Consider the following 27,075-nt stretch of genomic DNA (forward strand, 5'->3'; position numbering starts at 1 on the left):
ATCCACAGTTCACTGAAAGTTGCCTCACAGGTGGATACAGCAGTTAAGAAGGCCTATGGGATGTTAGCTTTCATAAATTGTGGGATTGAGTTTAGGAGCCGTGAAGTGATGATGCAGCTTTACAAAACTCTAGTTATACCACACTTAGAGTACTGTGTTCAGTTCTGGTCGCCGCATTTTAGGAAGGATGTGGAGGTGTTGGAGAGGGTGCAGGGGAGATTTACCAGGATGCTGCCTGGATTAGAGCATATTGAATATGAGGAGAGGCTTAAGGTGCTAGGGCTTTATTCACTGGAAAGGAGGAGGATGAGAGGAGACATGATAGAGGTATATAAAATATTGAGAGGAATAGATAGAGTAGACAGTCAGCGCCTCCTTCCCTGGGCACCAATGCTCAAGACAAGAAGGCATGGCTTTAAGGTTATTATGGGTGGAACATTCAGGGGAGATGTCAGGGGGAGGTTTTTCACCCAGAGAGTGGTTGGTGCATGGAATGCACTGCCTGGGGTGGTGGTGGAGGCAGATACATTGGACAGGTTCAAGAGTTTGTTGGATAGGCATATGGAGGAATGTGAGATACAGGGATATGCGGGAGGAAAGGGTTAGATAGTGTGAGGGTGGTTTGATGGACGGCACAACATGGTGGGCCGAAGGGCCTGTTTTGTGCTGTATGGTTCTATGGTTCTATGTGTCCTCACCCGCTGCCAATGATCAGCAAGTCGTGCACAGTCTGCCACGGTGCAGTTGGTAGACAAAGAGACACAATCTATTGATGAATTATGATCAGCCTCCATTGGCTGACCCCAGCCAATAAATGCAAAAAAAAACTCCCATTCAATGGCACCTTTCACATCACATTTCGAACAGTCCAAAGTAGGGCAGGAGGTACAGAAGCCTGAAGTCCCACACCATCAGGTTCAAGAAGAGCTACTTCCCTTCAACCATTCGGTTCTTGAACCAACTGGCAAAATCCTAATCACTAAAGTCTAGCAACACTATGACCACTTTGATCACCTTGCACTAAAATGGACTTTGTTTTTGTTCGAATTGTGTTCTTTCTTGTAAAAATTGTATATAATTTATGTTTAATGTATGTTTTTCTTGTGAATTCTACTTATCTGATGCTATGTGCCTGTGACGCTACTGCAAGTAAGTTTTTCATTGCATAGATGGACTTGTGCATGTGAGAATAAACTCAACTTTGACTTTATCTTAACACCAGTTAGGTAGTTTTTGTTTAAAAAAAGAAAATTGCAGTCTCTGCTTTAGTGAAGCAATGTTGGCTGCCTAGTAGTACACAGAAAGCTCCCACAATAGAAAACTGTGATGAGGAGATAATTTTTTTTGTGATGTTAACTGAAACAAAAATATTGGCCAAGGCATCATGGAGACCTCATGCCCATGGATCATTTATATCCACACGAGTGGGCAGACAGAGCCTAATTTAATTTCTTCTCTGAAAGGTTCATTCCCAACAGTCTAGCACTCCCACGACTTACTAAACCCAGATCTTCTCATGGGAGAATGTACTTGCAGTTGAATTACAGCAGAGTCACAAAACAAGAAATATTAGTATTGTATTTCACAAACAAAAGGTTTTTCAAGCAAAAATACCCATGTTAAGAGCTTCTCACCTCCCAAAAATTGATCTACCAGATATGTGCATTAGTTATAAGGGAAGTGTATTGGAAACTCTGGGAAGAACTTGCATTCCTTTTATTACTTGAGAATAGACAAGTAAAAAGCTCAGTGGCCAAGTTGAATTTCCTGATGTATATCATCATATCTGTGCACAAACCAGGAGAAAGGAACCAAACATTTTAACACTGGTGTCTGGTAATGCAATAGCAACACCTTTGCGGTCATATAATAATTGTCACAAGGTGTCTATATACATGAACACATCTAACTTAATTTCTGAAAGGCCACCATCAGGCAGTCCTGATGCAGGTTCTCAACCTGAAATGTCAACTATCCCTTTGCCTCCACAAATGCTGTTTGACCCATTGAGTTCCTCCCGCAGATTGTGGTTTTTTTTTGCTCCAGACATTCAGATAGAGATCCTTAAGTTTCAATTTTTCACATTTATGCACTCCTGTTCCAATTTCTGCTACACACTTTTGTTTATATTTTCTGTCCCTTCCTGATATGCTTTTACTTTCATTCATCTCTTCATTATCTTGTGTTGCTGCTGTGATTTCTTTTTGAATTATTAAATTTCCTACAACTTGAATACCCACACCCTCTGCCCCAATTAGCTTACAACAATGTCTAATTTCAGTTATATGATTAGCTATAGCAAGCATGGTTCAAGTAAGACCTGTTCCAAAAGAACAGCTCTTTCCTGAAATGTCCATGAACCTGAACCATTTCCCCTACACCGACCTTTCAAACACATTTACTTCTCTAATACTGTTTACCCTTTGCCAGTTTGCATGTGGCTCAGGTAATGGAGTCAGAGTTATACAGCACAGAGATAGGCCCTTTGGTCCAATGGCCATGCCGACCATGATGCCTGTCTGGGTGGGTCTGCTTTTCAATTTTATTCATACTCCCGTAGCAAAACCACCTCCTTGGTTCCACCCGCATCATTAGTGCTGACATGGATCACAACAACTGGACCCTCCTCTTCCCACTCCAGCTGGCACTGTGGCACAGCTGGTATAGCTGCTGCCTTAGCTCCAACAACTTGGGTTCAATCCTGACCTATGGTGCTGTCTGTGTGGAGCTTGCATTCTCCCTGTGTCTGTGTGGGTATCCCCTGGGTGCTCTAGTTTATTTCCACGTTCAAAAGGCATATGAGTTTGTAGTTTAACCTGCTAATGGTAGACAGTTTGATGGGAACAGGGGCTACAGGGCTAGGTTGAGCGGGGAGTGAGATTGCTGTGAGCCAGCATTGAGTTGATGAGCCAAATTAGCCACCTACATCTTAAGGAAATATGGGATACGGTACATATCCCAGAAGAGATGTTCATAACCCTGGCATCATGCAGGCAACACAGCCTTTTTCACACTTTAATATTTTCAATTTACACAAAATGAATGAATTTTTAAATTAATTTTAATTGCTGAAATGTTCTTCAACTTAATTTGATCATGCCCAGTAGCCACAGTCTGCTCAGCTTCTCAGCACAGTTGCAGCAGTGAGACTGGCAGGACATTGGAACCATGTGGTTGTACAAGGGAAGTGCAACTGTGGGCATCCCAGGAAAAGCAAATACAAGGCCCGGTTGAGTGTAATCACACATGTCCATTCAACTGCTTCACAATGAATATCTCCAATAAAAGGAAGTCTAATCAACTTCCTTTTATATGCAATAACTTTCCTGTTGTTCAACTCAGAACCAACATTGAGGATTACCGAAGACCAGAAATCTAACTAATCCATCCAAATAAATGTGATGCATCACTTAACTCCTCAAAGTCTTTCTACCATCAACAAACCATCGGAATGGAATGATCTTCACTAACCTGATTGATTGCAACTCTAAGAATACTCAAGATCATGCATCAGCCCATCCACCAAATTTACTTTCTCTATCCCTGTGCACAATGACTGCAGAGTTGGTCTACAAGGTGCATTCAGCAACATGCCAACCTTTATTCAATAGCACCTTCCAAACCCATGATTGCTACCACCCTGAAAGACGAGGTGAGCTTGCTTACAGGAAGGCCATCAACTGGGAGTCCTCCTCAGGATCTCACACCATCCTGGTGTGGAAATATAATCATTGCCCCTTCATCCATGCAGGGTCAAAATCCTGGAATAATATTTCTTATAGCTCTCTGAGAGTACTTTCACTTTGTGACCTGCAGCAGTTTGAGGCAGCAGGTCAAAACCGTCTACTGAAGAGCAAATGCTGGTCTTGTCAGTGATGTCAAGCTCCAACTTATTTTACTACTTCACAAATTTTCAACTCTCCTTAAAGACAGGCTAGGCATTTGCTTTGCCATTGGGAGCTCCACACCATCTTTACCAAGTGACTATTCATACAGAAATATAGATAAATGAGCATTGATCCAAGGTATGGAGAGTTCTAGAACTAAATTCAATGTTCACACATGGGGGTTATGTAGGAGAAATCACTGAACAGACACCTGTAATGAGAAAGTTGCTTCGGGTGCTTGAGGCATGGTGTAGCAATTAAACATGTGCCCAAGCTAAGATCAACTAACTTGGTAGATTGAGGAATGAGACTGGCCCCATCCAAACCGAGATATTTCTAAAGACGGATCAAACAAATCAGTAAATTATACCTTCCTTAGTAAATTGTAAACAAAAACGTATACAATGGATTGAGCAAGACCTATTGCGTGACAGTACATGGTAGCATTATGAGAGATTAGAGGAAAAGCTACGAGGATTCAGTGTGAGCCTCAACGTTTGCAGATTTCCAAAACTGTTAAATGATACACCAAGTTGCTTTAACCCCTCAAGTGCTGGACTACATAAAATGTTCTTTATTAGAAGATATCCCCTGCTGCTTCACCCACTGTACCCTCAGGATCCTGCCAACATTTAATTCATATTGAAGTAGGGCAAGGTTCACAGTGAAATTTCAGAACCAGACATACAACTTTTTTCACCACCCTATCCCATTAATTCTGTGAAAGACAAAGACAGATTAAGATTCCATAAAACTGTTCAAAAGAAGAGATTAGCATAAGCATGCATTGATCTCAGAGGCTGAAATTATGGGGAATAAGGAAATGCAGTAAATGAATACCTTGTAACCATCTTCACAAAAGAGAAAACTGAAGAAAAAACCTGAAAATATTGGGAACTAAGGTGGTTCGGCGAAAAGGAGAAACAAAGTGAAGAACAAGCACTGAAAAAATTAATGGGATTAAAAGTGAACAAATCCTCCCACCTTAAATACACTCCATCTGCTGGCTCCCTCCCATGTATCCTGTTAGTTACAATCCCAAACAAACAGCATTCGTCAAACATGATTTTCTATTCACAAAACCACGTGACTCTACCCAATCATATGAAAATTTAAGTGCCTTATTACCACATTCCATGGCATATTAACAACTACTGAATTCACTGTGTCAGCCCTATGAGGGTATTAAAAGAGATGGCTACAGAGATGAAGTATTAAGAACATAGAACATTAGAGCACAGTACAGGCCCTTCAGCCCACGATGTTGTGCTGACCTTTTAACCTACCCTAAGATCAATCTAACCATTCCTTCCCACATGCCCCCTCCATTTTTCTATCATCCATGTGCCAATCTAAGAGTCTCTTAAATGTCCTTAATGTATCTGCCTCTAGCAGCACTCTTGGCAGTGCAATCCACCCACCCACCACTGTGTGTAAAAAAAACTTGCCTCTGACATCCCCCCTGTACTTTCCTCCAATCACCTTAAAACTATGTCCCCTTGTTTTAGCCATTTCCTTTTGGTTGAAAATTGGTTTCAATTTTCCAGAGTTTCCCAGATTTCATGAATAACTCCAGTGGACGAAGATGGGAAATGTAATTCTACTATTCAAGATATGAGGAAGAAAGAAAGTAGAACTATAGGCAAGTTAACCTTGAGGTCTTTTAAAAAAAAGGAAACAAATGGTCTTTAAACTTTCAAGAAGTTTTTAAATAAGGTGCCATACAAAGAGTTAATTTCAGGTGGCAGGTTCCAAATGGAGACATTCGATGGATTTATGGGGCTTGGGCCTCCAGCTACTTGGCTCATTCAAGTATTAACAGAGATTGCAATTTAGTATATTGTACCCAAGTTTGCCAATGATTCAAGACTAGCAGGGAAGGCAAGCTGTTAAGGGAAGACAGAGGTCGCACAAGTTAAGCCAGAGGCCAAGAATATGGAATAGTGTGTGGAGAATTTTTATGGGAATCATAGGTGTTTTGTAGAATCTGGGTGTCCTTGTACAAAAAAAATCACAAAAAGTTAACATGTGGGCTTAGCAGACAATTAGGAAAGGTAGTCTTTACTGGAAAAGGATCAGAGATCAAAGGTGTCACTACTTATTCTGAAATAGGAGGGCAAACAGCTGGAGGTTGTGGTCCATATCGATACCAACAGACAGAGAAAGGGATGAGGTCCTGGAGGCAGAATTTAAGGAGCCAGGAAAGGGCTTAAGCAGTAGGATCTGAAAGGTAGCACCTCGTGATAACTTCAAGCACCACATGCTAATAAGTACAAAAATCAGAGGATGGCACAGATGTGTGGCTGGAGAGATGGTGCAAGAGAGAGGGATTGAAATTTGAGGCATTTCAGCAGGTGGGAGATACACAAATTGGATGGTTTATATCTCAACACAAAGCAAACACCGTGCAAGATTTAACCTAGCTTGACAGGGGGATGGAAGCCTCAAAAACCTCAGAAACAAAGTGGAAAGGAGAAAGTCAGACAAAGTAGCAAGAAAAAAAGACAAATACAAAGTCAAGAAGGGGGGGGGGGGGGCGGGAGGTAGGAGGGGAAGCAAAGTACAAAAAATTAAGTTAAGATGAAGAAATGAAATGCGTTGCACCTGAATACTCTCAGCAGTCACAACAAGGTAGACAAATTAATGGCACAAATATAAGTAAATGGGTGTTATCTAATTGCCACTATGGAAACATGGCTACAGGGTGACCAAAGTTGGGAAACTAAATAATTCAACACACTCAACATTTTGCAAGGGCAGGCAAAAAATAAGAGGATAACAAGAGAGAAGATAAGTTCATAGGCCAGAATGATCATGGCTTGATAGACCATGTAGAATTAGAATTAATTTGGTTCAAGCTAAGAAACAGCAAAGAGCTGAAAATATTGGTAGGAGCTATTTATGGTTACAAAATGGTTGTAATATTGGGTGGTTATAAATTAAGGAATTAGAGGTGCAGTTAGAGGGGTAATACGATAATCAAGGGAGACTTGAACCCACACATGGATTTGATAGATCAAATTTGGTGCAATGAGGTGGAAGATGAATTCATAGAATGCACCTAGCTGTTCTACTGGTGCAATATATTGAGGAACAATTAGGGAAAAGGTTACTTGGCATGTTGCTTTAGGCAAAGAAAAAGAGCTAATTGATAATATTATCGTGGGGCCTTTGTGGAAGAATAACCATAACATGATAGAATTTGACAGTGAAGAAAATGGTTTCAAACTCAATGTAAACAAAGGAAACTATGAAGGTATGAGAGAAGAGTTGCCTGTGGTTAATTGTGAGAATACATCAAAAAGCATGACAGCGAACAAGGATAACTTTAAATAATTCACAAATTGCTAAAAAAAACCTAGTCATAAAAATAACAGGAAAAGTGATTCATCTGTAGCTGACAAGATAAATTAAAAATGTTAAATTCATGGAAAAGGCTTATAAAGTTGCCAGAAATAGAAGCAGGCCTCAGGATTGGGCACAGTTTAAAACTCAGCAGAGGACCACCAAGAAAGGCATGATAAAACATGAGAGTAGACGAGCAAGAAACATAAAATTGGGCCAAGAGCATTCATGGGTACATAAAAAAAGAAGCGAGGGGAAAAATGGGCCCCTTACAGACAGAAACAGTATAATTTATAATGGGTAATAAGTGGCAGGGGGACAACAAATTTCACATCATAAGTCAGTGATAATGAATCAGATTCTGAACTAAACAAATATCGTGTCTCTTCACCAAAGATACAAATATATTACAGAATAAGCGAGAAACTGAAGGAATTAAGTACTAGTCAAAAAAAAGAAAGCTGTTGAATCCCAAGGACTTGATGATTTATACCTTAGTTTTGAAAGATATGCTTTAGAGAAAGTGGATGCTGTGGTTATAGTCTTCCGAAGTCCTACAGATTCTGGAATTGTTCCTTATAATTGCAAAGTAGCAAAGGTAACCCCAATATTTAAGAAAAGTGGGATAGGGAAAACAGAACTATTGACCTGTGAGGCTAACACGATTAGCAGGGAAAATGCTGGAATGAATGATATAATAACAGAATGCCTCAAAAAGAATAATTGAGCACAGCCAACATGCATTTATAAAAGGAAACATGTTTTAATACTGTGCTGGAGTTCGTTGATGACGTGACTGTTATAATAGATAAGGGGAACCAGTGGATGCAGTGTATTTGGAATTTTGGAAGGCATGAATAACACCCTGCATAGGAGGCTAGTCAACAAGGCATATGGAAACAGAGGTATCTATACTGAGATGGATTGAGAATTGGTTATCGGACGGAATGAAAGAGTGGGAATAAACAGATTATTCTTAGGTTGGCAGGCCGTGACTAGCAAGTACCACAAGGTATGGTGACTGGACCTCAGCTTTTCACAATCTATATCAAAGATTTAGCTTAGGGAATGAAATGTCACATTGCCAAGCTTCCTGATGATACGAAACCGGGTGGGATGATTACGAAGCAGGATTAAAGAGGCATGAACAAGCTGAATGAGGGGGAAATAACATGGTATATTGAATATAACGTAGTAAAATGCAAGGTCTTTCACTTTGATTCCATTATGGAAAAGTGGAGTATTTGTTGAATGACGTGCAGTTGAATGGTATCACTACCTAATCTCTCATGTGATTGTACACAAGTCACTTAAGGCCAACACATAGGTGCAGCAACCGCTTAAGAGACAAATGGTACATTGGCCTGTATTTTGAGGGGATTTGAATACAGGAGTTATTACTGCAATATATAGAGATTTGGTGAGTCTGCACCTGGAGTATTGTGCGCACTTTTGGTCTCCTTACCCATGAAAGAATGCATTTGCCAGAAAGGGAGAGTGGCGAAGATTCATTGCATTCCTCTGAGTGTGGTTCCAGGGATGACAGGTTTTCCAAAAGAGGAGAAATTGAGTAGACTGGGATTATATTCTTTAGAATTTAGGAGAATTAGAGAAATGACAGATCTCATAAAAACATTCTTAAAGAGCTCGACAGACTAGATGCAGGGAGCACGTTTCCCCTGGCTGAGGAATCTTGGACCAGAGGGCACTGTTTCATAATAAGACCACTTTGGTCTGAGACGAGGAGAAACTTCTACATTCAGAGGGTGATGAACCTTTGGAATTCTCTACCCAAGGGATATAGGGATGATGTCTCTCCCTCCAATCCTCCCTCTCTTTCATTTGGTCCGTTCCATTAAATATCTTGCTTTATTCATCTTTTAACAACTAGCTCCTGGTTTCCTTTCCCAGTGTAACCTAACAAAAAGAGGCTCGAGGATAAAGTGAAAATCTTTACCTGAGATAAATCAATGAGCCATTCAAACAGAGGTAGACAAACTAATATAGACAGGTGCAATGACAAGTAATTCCCAGCATTGTTTCTAATTCCTAAGGTACGTCTAATGCCACTGAACTTTGTACTGAGGTGTCAATTTAATGCCAAGCTTAATGGCTTACATTATAAAAAACAAAGTCGACATTTCTGCTTAAGCTGAAGAACATTGCGCTTTGTTTTAATCAACAAACTTCTCAGATAAAACACCAGTGAAAAAGGTACAATAATCTCCACAGCTAGACAGCATCTCAGAAATAATACAATTAGATGCTGCTTGGCTTGATAGATACTTGCCTGGATGTGCATTTTAATGATAGCTTTTCCAATAAGAGTCGCACCAAAAAAGGTCCAGAACGGAACAAGGAAGTGTCCACATGTTATTCCAGCCAGGTCAAAGAGAGGATTGGGAATCTACAACACATCAAGGATGACACTCAGAATAGGGACCAAAAGGGAACTAATCTGTAGAGAACATTATACTATTATAAGACACAAATTTATGTTTTTTTTTTACACCATCTGCTATCAACATTGAATAAAGGTGCAGGTATAATAAGGCTAATATGTATCTTGCAGACAGGTAATGCAGCTTCTAACCCAATTCTGATTTGTCTATTTAATTTATGCAGCCACTGGGATTTTTTTTGTTAAAAGTATAGCATAAACAGTTAGAAAACAACAAACAGAAAGATATTGCCCTGCTATCAGATGCTGAAACTGGATTAAATTATATTCAAATGTGATACCTTTCTCTAGATAATCTCTTTCAGCTCCCCAATGTGTTTCCATTAATGAGGCTACATTTCTGCACAGCAGAGAATGTTTTTATGTTAAGACCATGTAGTGCAACAACTATAATTTCCATTCCTGTGACACTGTTTGTAAGATAGCAATGCTTGTGTAAATCTACTTTTGGGGAAACAACCCAGCAACACCTCAAGGTGCAAAATAGCTTGAGGAATTGGGAAATCCATGATGAAAGAAACCAGCTGTCATGGTAAAAAAAAGATAAATTAACAAAATAAAAGAATATTTTACAACCTCCCAACCCCTCTACCAGAGTCAAAAACCAATAGGAGGAAAACTCATCATGTGCATAATGAGAAGCCCAATCTATCAATTCATGGAATAGTCTCACTGCAGTATTTCAATACAATCCATGCTAACATTAAAGTGCTTTACTGGGAGAACTTGGCAATGTTAAAGGTGGCATCCTACAAAACAGATGCATTAAACAAAAGCCCTGAATGGCTATTCCTATGTTTTAAAGGCGGGTTTTTTTCCCAGTTGTCATTCTTCCCTCTGCCAACATTTTAAAAAAAAGCAAATGATCATTCATTTCAATATATATATATATATCTCTCTACATATATATATATGCACCATTTGAAAATCCAAAACAGGATTTTGCTCTATACATGCACATTTCTTTTTTCACTGGAGACACTGTTTTATTTCCCCACCACTCCACCACACCAGAATATTGGATTTATTAACTTTCATCTTTTACTTACTGAAGCACAAGCCAAGATGCCAAAGAAACCAACTCTTTGTACCAAGTTCTGAACAGCCATCCTCGCTCTAGTGGGAAGATCCTAATGAGAAGAAAAAAAAGTACAAAAATCTAAAACCACCAGCTCTAATGTTACAATATGTTTATTTAAGAAAATAGGAGGAATAGGGCACCTGGCTGCTCAAGCATGTCCCACCATTTAATATGATCATGGCAGATCTCTCCCAGGCCTCAACTCTTCTTCAATGCCACTTCCACATTGCCCTTTAGTCCATAATCTTTTAGTAAAATTATTTATAGCCTTTGATTAGCCTGTCCTTTGATTTACTAAACTTTGTACAATGAATTTGGTGATCAAATCACAATCAAATTTATACCACACTTTCACCAAATACTGCACCTGGTTTAATGGAGACACAAGAGACTGCAGATGTTAGAATCTGGAGCAAAAAACATAAACTGCTGGAAGAACTCAGTGGGTCAGGCAGGTTGGGTCAGTGGGTCAGGCAAAGGGATGGTTGATGTTTCGGGGGAGTGTAGAAAATTACCAGGATTTCAGAAAGTAGGCAAGTCAAATGGAAAAATACTCTAATAGTGATAAGCAATGCTAAACTTGGATTATAAAAACCAGTAGATTACAGAGCTGAAGGAGACAAGTTCTAGGTCCTGTAAGGCAATGTGTGTATATGTAGGAGACTTTGTAATGTGCCTTGATCACAGCAGAATGAACATAGTAAAAAAAAGGCAGAGTGTGTACATTGGCATTTTACCCTTGTAACATGTATTTAACCACAATAAACACTTGTAGGTTACTATATTTAATCTGTTTGGATGCTCACAAGGGATTCATCCCAAGATCCCTCTGCTTTCTGTAACTATTTTAGGGGCCCCTGCAGAATTAAAATTACCTTCCTTTCCTTTTTGAACATGGACTAGGATATTTAGAAATTTGTAGTCTCAGTTTTGTATATAAAGGAAGAGACTTTGTTACAGAATCTGAGACACAGAACCATACAGCACAGAAAAGGCTCTTCGGCCCACGGTCCACATCGACAGTCAAGCATCATTAACACTAATCCCATTTTATTCCCCCCACATACCCATCAACTTCCCCCATATTCTACGACTCACTCATGCACTAGGGGCAATTTACAGTGGATATTTAAGCTAACAACTTGCAAGTCTTTGGGTTGCTGGAGGAAACCGGAGCACTTAGAGAAAACCCACGTGGTGGAAGTACAAATTCCACACAGACATCACTGGAAGTCAGGATTGAACCCTGGTCGATGAAGCTGAGAGGAAGCTGCTCTACTGTCAATTACATTTTGGCCAAGGTTTGAATGTGGGGCATTTAGATAGAACTAAGATAGAGATTTTTGGAATAGGCCATGAAAGCTCCTTTAGTCTGTTATGCCATTCAATTAAATCATTGCTGATCTGTCCTTTGACTGATTTACTAAACTTTGGTCCCTCTGCTTTGATATCCTGCTGAAACAGGAATTAATCCAGTGATCCAGTCTTGAAAAATTCAATCATTTCAGCATCTGGAGAGTTGTGGTGAAAGTTGCCCACATTTCCACCAACATGAACAGTTACTTTCCAATTTCACTCCTAAATGGGCAGGCTCTCATTTCAAGAGTTCTTCCTGTCTAGATCCTTCACTGGGTGGAAATTATTACTAACCTATTGAATTCCTTCATTTTAAACACATTGATTGATTATCCCTCCATACTCATTAGAATGCAACCTGTTCATTTAATTTAAATCTTCAAGCCTTTGTATCATGCTGGCGCACCTGCACCATAAACACTGTTTGGACTTAGCAAAAAACATATAGTTGATATTTAAAACAAAACATTTTTCATGTTCATTCTGGTGCATTGCAGCACATCTTCGTTTATATTCTTTCAAGGGACGTGAATGTCACTGCAAGGCTAACAACTTATTACATATTGAACAGTAGCTAGCTGGGCCACTTCAAATGACTTAAGAGCCATGTGTTAAGGACATCAGGAATCTCTCCCCTAGGGGATATCAGAGAACCAAATGGGTTTTTAATGACAATCCAGTAATCTCATGGAAACACTCACTGAAATTAGATTTTTAAAATTCTGGACTCACCTGTTACTTGAAATTAAAATCCCTAGCTGTTATTCCGGCCATCTGCCAAGCCTCCACCAAGTGTATTGGGGGGGGGGTGGGGGGGGGGGGGAGGGGGGGGAGAGAAGCGGGGGGGAGTTGTGGGAAGTGGGGAGAGAGGGGGTGCACAAATTCACCTTGGAGTCAACTGCATGCTAAGTTCCCTTTTCTCCCCCTCCATGAAATCTCACATATGCCATTGAACTCAAATTAAATCTACAATGTGAAGTGAAGGATTATAATAGTCTGCAACTCCTCAAACTTATCACTTTTTCCAGTTCAGATGAAAGTTCATCCATCTGAAAAATTAACTGTTCTTCAGTCCACAGATACTCTACCTACATAGTGTTTTTATTTCAAACTTCCAGCACTCGCGCTATTACACTTCAGCATCTCACCATTGCTGTGCAGCATAACACAATCTGTTGCACAAGAAAATAGGAGTAGGACACCAGGCCCCTAGTCTACCACGCCATTCAATATGATCATGGCTGATCTATGCTGGCTTCAAGTCCTCTTCTGTGCCAGTTCCCTGTAAACCTCAATTCCTTGAGCTTTCAAATAAACATCCATCTCCAACTTAAATATATCTAATGATCTGGTCTCCACCCCCCTCAGGAAAAGAGAATTTCAAGAGATTTACAACCCTCAGAAAAACTTTCTATACATTTCAGTTTTAAATGACTGGCCTCTTATTTGGAATTAGAATTGGTTTATTATTATCACATATACCAAGGTACAGTGAAAAATTTTGTTTTGCATGCCATCCACACAGATCATTTCATTACAACAGTGCATTGAGGTAATACAAGGGAAAACAACAACAGAATGCAGAATAAAGTGTTACAGTTACAGAGAAAGTGCAGTGCAGGTAGACAATAAGGTGCAAGGCCATAATGAGGTGGAATGTGAGGTCATGAGTCCATCTTATCATACCAGGGGACCATTCAAGAGTTTTATAACAGCAGGATAGAAGCTGTCCTCTAATCTAGTGGTATGTGCTTTCAGGCTTTTGCATCTTATGCCCGATGGGAGGGGAAGAGGAGAGAATGTCCAGGGTGGGGTCTTTGATTATGTTGGCTGCTTTACTGTGGCAGTGAGAAGTCTAGACAGAGTCCATGGAGGCGAGGCTGGTTTCTGTGACATGCTGAGTTGCGTCCACAACTCTCTGCAGTTTCTTGCGGTCACGGGCAGAGCAGTTGCCATACCAAGCCATCTGGATAGGATGCTTTCTATGGTGCATCGATAGAAATTGGTGAGGGTCAAAGGGGACATACCAAATTTCTTGAGCCTCCTGAGGAAGCAGAGGCACTTGTGACCTTTCTTGGCCATGGTGTCTATTTGGTTGGATCAGGACAGGTTAGTGGAGATGTTTACTCTGAGGAACTTGAAGCTCTCAACCCTCTTGACCTCAGCACCGTTGATGTAAACGGGAACGTGTGGGCCACCCCCACACCCCCCTTTCCTGAAGTCAATGACTAGCTGTTTTGTTTTGCTGACAATGAGGGAAAGGTTGCTGTCATGACACTATGCCACTCGGCTCTCTATCTCATTGTCATTTGAGATATGGCCCACTATGATGGTGTCGTCTACAAACCTGTAGATGGAGTTAGAGCAGAATCCGGCCACATAGTCGTGAGTGCATAGGGAGTAAAGTAGGGGCTGAGGACACAGCCTTGTGGGGCACCAGTGTTGAGGATAATCTTGGTGGAGGTGTTGCTGCCTATCCTTACTGATTGTGGTGTTGGTCAGGAAGTCAAGGAAGGGAAGTGCTGAGTCCCAGGTACAGCAGTTTGGAGATGAGTTTGCTTGGAATTATAGTACTGAAGGTATTTTAGTATTAAAATATCGGTATTAGTATTATAGTATTGAATAGTATTTTGCAGCTAGTTGCCTTGTTCACGACTCTTCCACCAGTGAAATCGTCTCAACATCCACCCAGTCAAGCTCACTTAGGATCTTACATATTTGAATAAGGTTACCCCTCATTCTTCTGAACTGCCCAGCTGGACAAATTCAATATCTAAGTTTAACTGGTTTAAATTACAGTTTTGCTGCCAAAAAACAATCATCTACACCTTTGGTAGTTTGCAAAGTTTTATTTACCATAAGAAAGCAAATTCAGTGCACAAACCTACTTTAGGACCATTTACGGAAATTACTTGAGTTTAGCAAATGACCTTCAGGATATCACTTTGCACCAAAAGAGAACACGAAACCACACTCCACCCCAGTCATAGTTGCTAAAACCAAATTTACTAATCTGAAGTACAACAGATGTGTAATGCGCTGCAACCTGTCAACTTTGCTGAGTCATTGTTTAATTGGACAATTAAATCACATTGCAAGAACCTAACCCTCTTATTATCTCTCCCTCAGAACATTCTCAATTGCCTCACTGGATAAGGTTTATTCAGAATCTATATTGCAAATGAGACCACTCTCTCAGATTATCATAACCTTAAAGTTATTTCTCACAAAATAGTGCCCTTTTGGGAATCTGATGTGGCAAATTTCACAAAGCACATTCTCTCCATCACAAAATCCGTGGCTGCCCCTATTTTGTGGCAGTGGAACACAGTTGCGCAAGAACCTGTATGCTTATCATGTTTTCAAATGTACTTAGGTAATGGAAAAAAAAACTTTATGACTGCCAGTAAAAGCAAGATCACTACATTCAGGAGCCTCGGCTAGCTCATCTTTGACCTTATTCAAGATTACAACTTGAAGGTCATCTAACCTTGCTGTAAAGAGCAGAGCTGTCTCACTTTCATTGTCTAGAATCTAAAATTATCTTCAGCTGCAAACTATTAGTCCATCTTAGTTCAGCAGGTGTTCAGCTGCAACTGCAAAGCCGAACTGAGGATTTAAATTTTTTCTGTATCTATTTAGCCTTCAAAATACAGGCGTTTCATATTTCTGTTCCTTCTTCCCTTTCCAAATTCTTTACAAATAATTTCCCCTCTCTCATGACTGAAGAGTAGCACACTATTATCACAGCCAAACGGACCAGCAGGCAGTCAAATCCTTTGCCTCTGTCAATGGGCCCCTTAAAATTATTGAAGCTGGATAATGACACACAAGGAAGTAGTTTATTAAATTCCCCACAACTGACATGGGCAAAAAATTAACCAGCTTAAAAGGTATGGAATTCTCCATTATCAGTTCAAATGGCAGACTTAAGATGAAAGTGGTTGAGGAGAAACAGCATGGGCAGGAACCAACATCCTATTGCTTGATGGTGGGAAAACTCAGCACAGGAACTAACCACCAGTTTGTGTATTTAAATACCCAACAGAATTTGGCATGTGCATTTTCTTAAAGCAGCTAAATTTCAAAGGAAAAAAAAACATAGTTTTATTAGTTCTCTTCAGGTCTCCTAGTGTGCAGCTGACTATAACAGACCAAGATCCTAATTTGCGTCCTTGTTAGTACCTAGAGGGTTATGAGGCAGAGTTGTACAACACAGAAACAGGCCATTTGGACCATCATGTCCATGCTGACCTTTTTGCCCGTCTACACTAATCCCAGCTGCTCACACTAGGTTCATATTCTTCTACACCTTGCCTGTCTAAATGTCTCCTAAACACAGTGATTGTATCTGACTCCATCACCTGCTCTGGCAGTGAAATCCAGATATCAACCACTCGTATAAAAACTTTCTACTAAAATCTTCTTTAAAACTCCCTTTCCCTCACCACAAGCCCATACCCTCTTATTTTTGATATCCCTACCATAGGAAAAAGATTCTAACCATCTATCCTAAGCCTCATAATTTAAGAGGAGTGACCTCTACCAGGTCACTCCTCATTCTCCTTCACTCCAGAGAAACTCAGCCTATCCAATTTCTCCCCATTACTATAGTTCCCCAGTCCAGGCCACATCCTGGCAAAGCTTTCTGTACTCTCTCCATTGCAACCACATCCTTCCTACAGTGTGCAACCAGAACCACATACAGTACTCCAAGTGTAGTCTAACCAGTGTTTTGCAGTGTTGCAACCTAACATTCCAATTTTAATATTCTCTACGCCAACCTCTGGAGGCAAGCATGCGATATGCTTTCACCACCCTGTCTGCCGGTGTTGCTACTTTCAGGGAACTATGGACTTGAACCACAAGGTCCTTCTGTTCATCAACATTCCTTAGTGCCCTACCATTCACTGTGTATGGCCTACCCCTATTCGAGTTCCCAGTTGTGGTAGCAACACCAAAACCAATCTCAAAAACCTTTTATTATGGAAAAATATCACACTGCCTTGCTGCTCAAAACCTGGGCCTCTGTACTTCCCTCTGCAACTGGATCCTGGACTTCCTTATCGGGAGACCACAGTCAGTGTGGATCGGTGGTAACGTCTCCTTCTCGCGGACAATCAACAAGTGCACCTCGAGGATGCATGCTTAGCCCACTACTCTACTCTCTCTACACTCATGACTGTGTGGCTAGGCACAGCTCAAATGCTATCTATAAATTCGCAGATGACACCACTGTTGGCAGAATCTCAGATCATGATCAGGCCGCGTACAGGAGTGAGCTAGATCGGCTGGTTGAGTGGTGTCGCAACAATAACCTCGCACTCAACATCAGCAAGACTAAGGAAATGATTGTGAACTTCAGGAAGGAGAAGTCAGGAGAACACACACCAGTCCTCACTGAGGGGTCAGCGGTGGAAAGGGTGAGCAGCTTCAAGTTCCTGGGCGTCAACATCTCAGAAGATCTATCTTGGGCCCAACACATTGATGCAATCATGAAGGTAGCAAACAAGTGGCTCTACTTCATTAGGAGTTTGAGGAAATTTGGTATGTCACCAAAGACTCTTGCAAATTTCTACAGATGTACGGTGGAGAGCATTCTGACTGGTTGCATCACCGCCTGGTATGGAGGATCCACTGTTCAGGATCAAAAGAGGCTGCAGAGGGTGGTAGACTCAGCCAGCTCCTTCACGGGCACAATCCCACGCGCATCACCCCCCCTCTCTCACCATTGAGGACATCTTCAAGAGGCAGTGCCTCAAGAAGGCAGGAACCATCATTAAGGACCCTCACCACCTGGGACATGCCCTCTTCACGTTACTACCATCAGGGAGGTGGTACAGGAGCCAGAAGACCCCACACTCAATGTTTCAGGAACAGCTTCTTCCCCTCCACCACCAGATCTCTGAGCGGTCCATGAACACTACCTCATTATTCCTCTTTTGCACTATTTATTTATTTTTGTAACTTGTAGTAATTTTTTTTTAATGTCTTTATGTCTTGCACTGCTGCCACAAAACAACAAATTTCACGACATATGTCAGTGATAATAAACCTGATTCTGATCCTAATCACTATCCAGTGCCTTTGGTGCCACTGGGTGAGGATAGGATTGGGTTGTCCTTTATCAAGTTGCAATAGATTCATTGTATCAAAGTTAATAACAAAGAATGGGGAAAGTTGAACCCAGGGGATTGCCAAGTGGAACATAACCATATCCACGTAATGAACCAATGAATTAAGGAATGACTGTACCAAAGGATTGGTGGGGGTGGGAAGAATGTGGGTGCGATTAAGTTCCTTCTGTGGTCGTTCATCAGCATTTGCAGGGTCAATAGGGGAAAGAGATTTAATAAATCTAAGATACCAAATTTGATGGCACAACGAGTTAAATTTTAGCCATTTTGTTTTAAGTTCTTCTGATTTCTTCCCGCCCCACACCCCCACCACCCCCCCCCCCCCCCCCCCACCCCACACATCATTGTTAGGTTTGAGTGCAGGCTGGAGGTGTAGTCCAGGCTTCTGCCGATCACCTTTGTCATTTCCAAGCTTGGGTAATGCAGCAATGATTACTAACCCCTTAAATGTCCCTCCAGTAAAGGCACTTACCCTTTAAATGTCCCTCCAGTAAAATGTGCATGGGAAGTTGTGTTTGATGAATCTTTTAAAGAGTTTTTTTTTGAAGGGGTAACCATAAGGGTAGATGAGGGTAGGCAGTGAAGTTGTCCACATGGACTTCGACAAGATACCACATGGCAGGTTGGTCTGGAAGTTAGGTCCCAGGGAATCCAGGGAGAGCTAGTTAGGTGGATTCAAAATTAGCTCGGAGGTAGGAAGCGGAGGGAGGTGGTTGAAGGTTGTTTCTCGGAATGGAGGCCGGTGACTATTGGTGTGCCGCAGGGGTTGGTGTTGGGACCCTTGTTATTTATACAAATAATTTGGATGCGAATGCACAAGGCTTGATAAGTTTGTGGATGACGTGAAATTACAGGTGTTGTTGATGGTGATTCCAGGGGGATCTCGATCAGTTAGGAAAGGAGCCAAGGAGTGGCAAATGGATTTCAATACAGATGTGTGAGGTGATACATTTTGGAAAGTCATACCAGCAGAGAACGTACTATGAATGGTAGGGCACTAGGGAGTATAATGGAAAAGAGGGATCTAGGAGTACAAGTGCATAGTTCATTTCCATGTAGAGGGTGGTGAGTATATAGAACGAGCTGCCAGGGAAGGTAGTTGAGGCAGGTACAATAGTATCATTTAAGAAGTACAAGGATAGCTACATAGAGGGGCAGGGCTTAGAGGGATATGGGCCGAACACAGGAAATTGGAACTAGTTTGCTGGGCACTGTGGTCAGCATGGACTGGCTAGGTTTAAGGGCCTGTATCTGTGCTGTGTTGCTCCATGACTCTAAACCTCAGCTTAATTACATCACGCTGTACGACATGGCTGAATTAGGAAGAAGACAATGGAGACACAAGAGAATGCAGATGCTGGAACCTGGAGCAACAAACCATCCGGTGGCTCAGTGAAGCAGTCCCTGTTCCAAATCTTCTCCAGAACCATTCCCCAGCTTTCTCTGTTACATTGATGACTGTGTTGGTGCTGTTTCCTGCATCAATTTTATCACTTTTGTCACTAACTTCCACCCTGTTCTCAAATTCACGTAGACCATTTCTGACACTTCTCTCCTTTTCCTAGATCTGTCTCCATCTCAGGAGACAAACTATTTACTGATATTTACTATAAACCCACTGACTCCTACAGCTCCTTAGACTAAGCCACAGCGACTAAGTCTCTGGCACCGAGTCTGGCTCTAATAGCTCAGAAGGGAAGGGGGGAGAAGAAGAGTGTGATCGTGATAGGGGATTCATTGGTTAGGGAAACAGACAAGCGATTCTGTGGACGAGAACAAGACTCCCGGATGGTACGTTGCCTCCCTGCTGCCAGGGTCAGAGATGTCTCAGATCGAGTCCATGCCATTCTTAAGGGGGAGGGTGAGTAGCCAGAAGTCATTGACATGGATAGGAAAAGGGATGAGGTCCTGAAGAGTGAACATACGGAGTTAGGAAGGAAGTTAAACTTCCACTGTGGTTGACGGAGCCCACTCCCACATCTGCTGTCACCCCACCTCCCTCCAGAGTTCCCCTCGTCATCACCTTTCACCCTATGAGCCTCTGCACCCAGTATCTATATCATCTTTCTTCATTTCCACCAGCTGCAACAAGATCCCACCACCAGCCACATCATCTCCTACCCACCCCTTCCCACCTTTTGCAGGGACTGCTCCCTCCGTGGCTTCCTGGTCCACTCATCCCTCCCAGGTCACCCCTCCCTGACCCCCAGGAGGTGCAACACTTGTCCTTGCACCTCCTCCCACACCGCCAACCAGGGATCAAAACATTTCATCCAGATAAGACAAAGGTTCACGTGCACCTCGTCTACTGCATTCGGTGCTCCCGAGGTGGCCTCCTTTACGTCGGCGAGACCAAGCGCAGACTGGGCGACCATTTCACAGAGCATCTATGCTTGGTCTGCAATGGCCACCCTGAGCTCCCAGTTGCATGCCATTTCAACTCCTCTTCCCATTCCCACACTGAACCGTCCATCCTTAACCTTCTCTACTGCCATGGTGAGGCCCAATGCAAACTGAAGGAACACCACCTCATATTCCACCTGGGTAGTCTACAACCCAATGGCATGAAGATTGGGTTTTCCAATCTAGTGGGTTGTTCCCCCCTTCCCCACTTCCGATCCTCTGGCCCTCCTATTTTTGTCCCCTTTCCCTCAACCCCAACCCCCCATCTTCATCCCCCTCCTGGTTCCATCCACACACTGCAAACAGTCTACCCACAGATTCCTCCCCCCCACCCCCTCTCCTACCTGTTTCTGGTTCCAATGGCCATTCATCTCTCCCCTAATGGCTCCCATTCTCACCTCCTTTACTTAAGAGTTCAGCACTGTGTTCCTGCTCATCTCCCTCCAGCAGCCATCTCCAATCTTCACACTCCCCTCCCCTCAATACAAAAGCTTGAAAGCACGTACCACTAGACTCAAGAACAGCTTCTATCCCACTGTTATAAAACTATTGAATGGTCCCCCAGTATAATAAGATGGACTCTTGACTTCATAATCGACCTTGTTATGATGTTGCACCTTATTGTTTGCCTGCATTGCACTCTCTCTGTAATTGTGACACTTTATTCTGCATTCTGTTATTGTTTTCCTTTGTACTACCCGATGTACTGATATGGTAAAATGATCTGTATGGATGGCGTGCAGAACAAAATTTTTCACTGTACCTTGGTACATATGACAATAAATAAACCAATTTACCCACATTTCCCCATCTGCCTCTCCATATAATTTTTCTTTTTCCATCTGTCTGCCTCCATCTATCATTCACTTGCCAGTCTCCCAACTCCACACCTGCTCCCCTCCCCTTCCTGCCACAATCTGCTTGTGATCTTACACCCCTCTCAGTCCACCAATCACCTCAGACTCCAGTCTCACCACTCCACTCCCCTCCCCCTTTTTATACTGGCCATCTCGCCTCTCCACACAGTCCTGATGCAGGGTTTCGACCCAAAACATCAACAATTCCTTTCCTCCCACAGACGCTGCTTGACCCGCTGAGTTCCTCCAGCAGATTGTTACTGCAGAAACCAAGCTGCATTCTACTGCTGTCATATAACATGTTGATAGTCTGACATATTATGAAGCCATAGTTTGCCTGCTCTTATGCAAGCACTAGAAAAGACAGTCTATTAACTGAACAGCATCCTCTTCAATGCTAATAATACATAAGGCTATATTAGGTTAAAACAATGCTAAATTTCAAGCAAAGCTCCTCGCCAAGGAATTCTCCAGTTGATCAGAATACCTCCAGGTGGCCATTGTTATTCATGATCTATCACTATAAATACTTGCACTGCTCCTCTGTGCCCTAATTCCATAAGAAACAAAGTTCTAAAATATCCAGCTATCAGGTCAGTTGCAAGGGAGTGACTTCTTTATGAATTTTGCCTTGCATTATTGACTGTCAACAACTTATCCACCACCTGCCTAAATCAATGTCTTTTGTTTTCAGCATCTCTCAGAGGGAAATACCATGTTTCCTGCCATTTGTGCAGACTGCACGTTTACCTCTGCTCATTTATGACTGAATGCTTGTCTCATTGACCTAAAGCAAATCTCACTACTAATCATTCATCCAGAGGAAAGTGCCAAAGTTTGGATGCTTGTTTATAGTCAGATTTTTGTACTAGAGTTCAAACAACAAAAAAAGCATAATAATGTTAAATTTCTGTAACAGATCAGTAGGGTTGATTGAAAAATGGATGGACAAAATCAGTAATTTTGGAAGCTTACAAGCCAAAGAGCTTCCCTGGCATGACAAAATGAAAGAATAAATTTTAAGAAGAGCAGCTTTCAAGTAGATTTTTACTTTAGCCACTGGACATAGACTCCATAGAAAAAGTGAAGGCAAGTTTTTGAACCCAGGCAGAGTTGAAGAGTGGTATTATCTAGCAATATCTTAATATAGGAAAATATTCAATCTTTAAAATAATCCATGGAACAAAAGCTGAAGGAAATGTAATGATCAAAAAGGCATTAGAACAAGGCAGTTGGGTTTTCCAAAGTCCATTGGTGGGGCTGTTCCAGACAAGTAACACAGTTTAATAGCAGGAAGTTTCCTTATTGCCTTGCTGATGCAATCTCACCACAGCAGTTCCAGCTAACTACTATGAACCTCTATAAAGTCCACGTTGACAAATTCTTCAACAACTTTGTGGTCAGAGGAAGCTGTTTTTCTTCTGAGTCATCCCTGTCCAAACGGTTACTGGAAATGGTGGAGATTTCACAGAAACCACGTGACCTTCCCAGACAAAACCGCACTTTAGAGGGTGCAGTAAAGGTTCACTGAGAACGCCTCAGGGTTACACATACACTGCAGCTGCTCCTCATTAGCAAAAAATGTAACCCGATCAACAATGTGCGACTTCTCAACTCTTTTGCCAAATTAACACTAATGTTTCAGGCTTCAAAGCAGTCTCAATGACATTTACATTGTCATTTAGAGTCACACAGCCAGAAAACTTGGGCTTCTTTAATTTTTCTCCCCTTCACTTAATGAATACAAAACTTTGCCAAGACACTACAGCCTCATTTTTTATAATTAAAACAGCACACACAGAATATCAACATTTTTATGCCTGATTTTTTATTCCATTGAAAAATTAAACTTATTCAAAATTTGATTATCAGCTTCAAACTGATAAAACTTTAAAAAGTTTAATGGGAGTGTGAATTTGTCATTGATTAAGGTAGCAGAACAAGTACGAGAGGGAGGATCAGACCAAATGGCAACCACAAACAATGAAGTAATGCAGATGCCTGGACTTTAGGTTTTTTTTGTTTTAAAAATGAAGTAATGCAAAGGAATATATAGAAGAACAGCTATTATGGAAAGCAATATTTTTAAAGCAACAATGTTGTTAGATGTTATTAAACTGGAAAGAGTGCAGAAAAGGTTTACAAGGATGTTGCCAGGACTTGAGGGACTGAGTTATAGGGACAGGCTGGGTCTTTATTCCTTAGAGCGTAGGAGACTTGAGGGGTGATATTATAGAGCTGTATAAAATCATGAAGGGCATAGATAGGGTGAATGCACTCAATCTTTATCACAGGGTTGAGGAATCAAGGACTAGAGGGCATAGGTTTAAGGTGAGAGGGGAAAGATTTAATAGGAACTTGAGGGGGAGCATTTCTTTTTGCACACAAAGGGGGGTATGTATGTGGAATGAGCTGCCAGAGGAAGTGGTTGAGGCAGGTACAATAACAACTTCTAAAAGACAGTTGGACAGGTACATGGATTGGACAGGTTTAGAAGGTCATGGGCCAAACGCAGGTAAATGGGACTAGCTTGGATGGGCATCTTGGTCGGCTTGGACCAGTTGGGCTGAAGGGCCTGTTTCTGTGCTGCGTAACTCTGACTCTCTAACGTTCTGCACCAGTTCTTTACCTGCATTCTGCCGCCCAGAGAAATGGCCCCGATTATTAATCATGGCCTCTGGAATTTGATGCACAATCAAACAAGAGTACAAGCTCACCAGATGTCACATGATACCAAATTACTTCCCTTAATTGGGCTCTATAATGGGTTATTCAAACTGATTTCAGACTGGTGTCTGAAAATAACTTTTAGTTCATAATGTTCTAAAACTTCTAATTTTAAAGAAGTGACAAGTGCAGACTTTTTTGTTCATTTTCTGCACATACAGATTCCTCTTGGGGTACTGTTTGCTGGATACAATTGCTGTTACATAATATGCCTGAACAGTCATTCCTTTTGAAGACCAAGTCCGAGAGCCAGTGTTAGTAAACTATTCAGCCTCATAAAGCACCATAGATAACCCAATCTTAGTTTGTATCAAGACACCTCTCTCCCCTTTCTGGATCGCTCTGTCTCCGGACATCCACAAACCCACTGACTCCCAGTTACCTCTTCTTGTAAGGACGCCATCCCCTTCTCCCAGTTCCTCTGCCGCATCTGTTCCCATGATGAGGCTTTCCGTTCTAAGAAATCTCATCAGAGATGTCCTTCTTTTTCAGTAACTGGGGTTTCCCTTCCACCACCATCAATGCTGCCCTTAGCCGTGTCTCCTCCACTTCCCGCACGTCTGTCCTCACCCACCGACATAACAGGGACAGGGTACCCGTTGTCCTCACCTACCACATCACGAGCCTCCATATCCAACACATCATTCTCCACAACTTCCACCACCTCCAACGGGATGCTACCACCAGACACATCTTCCCCTCACCCCCTCTCTCCACTTTCCGAAGGGACTGTTCTCTCCGCGACTCCCTTGTCCACTCGTCCCACCCCACCAATAACCCCCCAGCACTTATGCCTGCAACCGTACCAAGTGCTACACCTGTCCCTACACCTCCTCCCTCACCACCATTCAGGGTCCCAAACAATCCTTCCAGGTGAGGCAGCGCTTCACCTGTGAGTCCGAGGATTGCATCCAGCGCGGCTTCTGGTACATCGGTGAGACCCAGTGCAGATTGGGTGACCACTTCATTGAGCACCTTTGCTCCGTCCACTTCAATTTCATATCCCATTCTCATACTGACATATCTATCGATGGCCTCCTCTACTGCCATGTTGAGGGCAGGCGTAGGTTGGAGGAACAACACCTCATGTTCTGCCTTAGGAGTCTCCAACCTGATGGCCTTAACAACGATTTCTCTCCTCCCCTTCTGTCTTCCCCCACCTTGATGATCTGCCCATCTCCTCTCCTCCCCCATCCTTTATTCCATGGTCCACTGCCCTCTCGTACTGGATTCCTCTTCCTTCAGCCCTATCACCTCTCAGCTTATTACATCTTCTCCTCCTCCCACTACCTTCCCCCTCTCACCTGGACTTGCCCATCACCTGATCTCACCTCTCCCCTGCCTGCATGCGCTTCTCCCCCTTCCCCCACCTTCTTATTCTGGCTTCTAACCTCTTCCTTTCCAGTCCTGATGAAGGATCTCAGCCCAAAATGTCGACTATTTCCCTCCATAGATGCTGCCTGACCTGCTGAGTTCCTCCAGCACTTTTTGTGTATTGCTTGTATCAAGACTTACCTAACAATCAAGAACAATGACTCAGATTTACAGGAATCTGTTCCCACATCTCAAATGCTGGCAAGAACTTTAGCTCAAAAAAAATAAAGTTCTGAGAAAGCAGCAAGAAGAAACAAACTGTGGAGTATTGAAGATCATGAATGATCATAGGGACTCATAACAAACTGTCCACGAGGGAAGTTTAATGGTTTACATGGCCTACTTATGGGAGATAATTTTGAGTACGGAGGCAGTATCAGCAGTCACTATGGAAAATAACAGCCTTGAATGATTATTTGATATCTTAACACATTCACCCAGGTTTGTCATTCAATGGAAAGAACACTTCTTAAAGTTTGACACCAGAGTGAAAATGACAAATAGACTTGGACACAAGTTAGCAAAATTTATCATCTACATGTGAAAAAAGAATAAATCAGTGTCTCCAACAGAAAGCAGAGTTGTGGACACAGCTCAGCATATCACGGATACCAGCCTCCCCTCCATGGACTCTGTCTACACTTCCTGCTGCCTCGGTAAAGCAGCCAACATAATCAAAGACCCCACCCATCCCAGACACACTCTCTTCTTGCCCCTCCGATCAGGCAGAATATACAAAAGCCTGTGCCATCAGGCTCAAGGACAGCTTCTATCCTGCTGTTATATGACTATTGAATCGTCCCTTAGTATGATAAGGTGGACTCCTGACTTCACTATCTACTGCATTATGACCTTGCACCTTATTACTGCCTGCACTTTCTCTTTTACTGTAACACTTTATTCTGCATTCTGTTATTCTTTTACCTTGTACTACCTCAATGGACTGTTGTAATGAATTGATCTGTATGACCAGTATGCAAAACAAGGTTTTTCACTGTACCTCAGTACATGTGACAATAATAAACCAACTTAATTTACCAATTTACATTTGCTGTGTATACACATTTAACGATTGAACATCGTTACAGATACTCGTGCAAAATGCATCCACCTTCCGCAGCAGCAAAGACCTGAAAGTTAAACATGACGAAGGCGTCTTCAAACATTTTTCAAATTACTTGAGCAGAAGGAAATCCAGTCATTGAATTATTCATGACAAGTTTGATTTTGGAAAAAGTATGAAGTTGGCAATTTACTTGTGAATACTTTGCAAGTAGGAGTGCCAGCCATGTCTTCGTAAGCACTTCTAAACTTCCTGCTGCTGAATACTCAAGTGAAGGGATTTGCCTTCTCAATTCAGTAGCAAGACAAAATATTAAAAAAATAATCAACCCAAAGGCTAAGGTTATAATTTTTCGGCAGTAGTCTTCAGGTGGAGGGGGGGATG

The 27,075-nt window shown here is 42.0% G+C and overlaps 1 protein-coding gene across 7 annotated transcripts in view; it reads right to left on the minus strand.

Annotated features, from left to right (window-relative positions):
• Nucleotides 1–27,075, minus strand: part of vmp1 (vacuole membrane protein 1) — a 150,108-nt gene that overhangs the window by 24,712 nt on the left and 98,321 nt on the right. For all 7 annotated transcript variants that reach the window (XM_052035388.1, XM_052035396.1, XM_052035395.1 and 4 more), the window contains exons 8-9: nucleotides 10,743–10,823; nucleotides 9,523–9,639 (exon numbers count right to left, since the gene is read on the minus strand). In XM_052035388.1, the coding sequence (XP_051891348.1) occupies nucleotides 9,523–9,639; nucleotides 10,743–10,823 (198 nt within the window). The remainder of the gene's footprint in view (nucleotides 1–9,522; nucleotides 9,640–10,742; nucleotides 10,824–27,075) is intronic.

Source organism: Pristis pectinata, chromosome 21 (assembly GCF_009764475.1).
Source record: "Pristis pectinata isolate sPriPec2 chromosome 21, sPriPec2.1.pri, whole genome shotgun sequence".
Lineage (NCBI taxonomy): Eukaryota > Metazoa > Chordata > Chondrichthyes > Rhinopristiformes > Pristidae > Pristis > Pristis pectinata.